The 1,382-nt window shown below is 43.1% G+C and overlaps 1 protein-coding gene across 1 annotated transcript in view; it reads right to left on the minus strand.

Moving 5' to 3' along the window:
• CLIC4 (chloride intracellular channel 4) overlaps positions 1-1,237 on the minus strand; it is a 45,323-nt gene extending 44,086 nt beyond the window's left edge. Inside the window, exon 1 of the mRNA XM_008053064.1 lies at positions 1,123-1,237. Coding sequence (XP_008051255.1) covers positions 1,123-1,178 — 56 coding nt within the window. The 5' untranslated portion in view covers positions 1,179-1,237. The remainder of the gene's footprint in view (positions 1-1,122) is intronic.
• Positions 1,238-1,382: the final 145 nt, after the last annotated feature.

Genomic DNA, 1,382 nt, shown 5'->3' on the forward strand with positions numbered 1-1,382 from the left:
GCCCAGACTGGAGTGCAGTGGCTGCTCCCGGCCACCCGCAGCCTCGACCTGCTGGGCTCCAGCGATCCTTCCACCTCAGCCTTCCGAGTAGCCGAAATTACAGGCATGCGCTACCATGTCTGGCTGATTTTTTGATTTATTGTAGAGATGAGGTCTCACTGCCCAGGCAGGTCTCGAACCCGCGGGCTCAGGCAATCCACTCACCTCAGCCTCCCAAAGGCATGGGATTACAGGCTGAACCACCGAGCCCGGCTCAAACAACTCTTTAACTAGCAACAACTGATACAGAAATTCTCTTATTTTATGACACAGAACAAAATAGGATTAAAATCACGTTTTAAAAAACTGGAAGCAAATTAAATAAAATAGAGTACAACAATATTCAACCCCCTAAATTTCCCATTCTTGTCTTTAAAGATCCAGATTAGGCCGGGCTCAGTGGTTTAGACTATAATCCCAGCAATTTGGGAAGCCGAGACGAGTAGATTTCCTGAGCCCACGGGTTTGAGACCCCACCCAGGCAACTTGGCAAGACCTCATCTCTACAATAAATCAAAAATTAGCCAGGTGTGGTAGCGCATGCCTGTAATTCCGGCTATTTGGAAGGATGAGGTGGAAGGATGGCCGGAGCCCAGCAAGTTGAGGCTGCGGTGGCCGGGAGCATGCCACTGCACTCCAGTCTGGGTGACAGAGTGAGACTCCAACTCAAAAAATAAAAAAATAAAGGTCCAGATTATACAGTTCATATGCTTAGCACATTTGAGACCAAATGATACCTGCTTAGAAAGTTCTTCATAGCTCCATATTTCCATTGGGAAATTCAAGGGTTTCACTGCATCCACACTAAAACTTAGCTCCTGGCATTGCTCATGAAATTTAAGGTTAATATACAATAAAAAAGTTCCTAAAAAGACTGAGTAGCCCTATGCTGATATTGTAAGTTGTCCATAATACTTATATGAAAGTTAAATTTGTCCACAAACCAGCAGAACTTTAACACAGTATATTTCCTTTTGAGAATACATGAAGTTAGAGTGAGGGCCGGGCAGAAGTTCAAACTAAAAAGATAGTAAGGTACATACTCTCAACTTAAGTTGCTCACAAACTGTGACCACGTCTTACCTTTTCAGATCAACGGTTGTGACGCTAAACACAACTCCTTTGAGCCAAAGAATCATGAAGAGCCTCTGGGAAAAGGGACAGTTTCCTATGCTTTCACCATCACTGCCAGCCTGGAGAACAGAATTAAACATTAAGAAACAAGGTCAAAGTGATGATACTCAAAATGACACATCTTTTTTTGAATTTTAATCAAGGTTACAAGAAGACAGGAAAAGTTGCATTATAGAAGAAAGGGTGGAAATCTGGGTCTTCATTAGTTT

The sequence above is a fragment of the Carlito syrichta genome, unplaced genomic scaffold (genome assembly GCF_000164805.1).
Source record: "Carlito syrichta isolate Samal-C Ts95f unplaced genomic scaffold, Tarsius_syrichta-2.0.1 Scaffold287808, whole genome shotgun sequence".
Classification (NCBI taxonomy): Eukaryota; Metazoa; Chordata; class Mammalia; order Primates; family Tarsiidae; genus Carlito; species Carlito syrichta.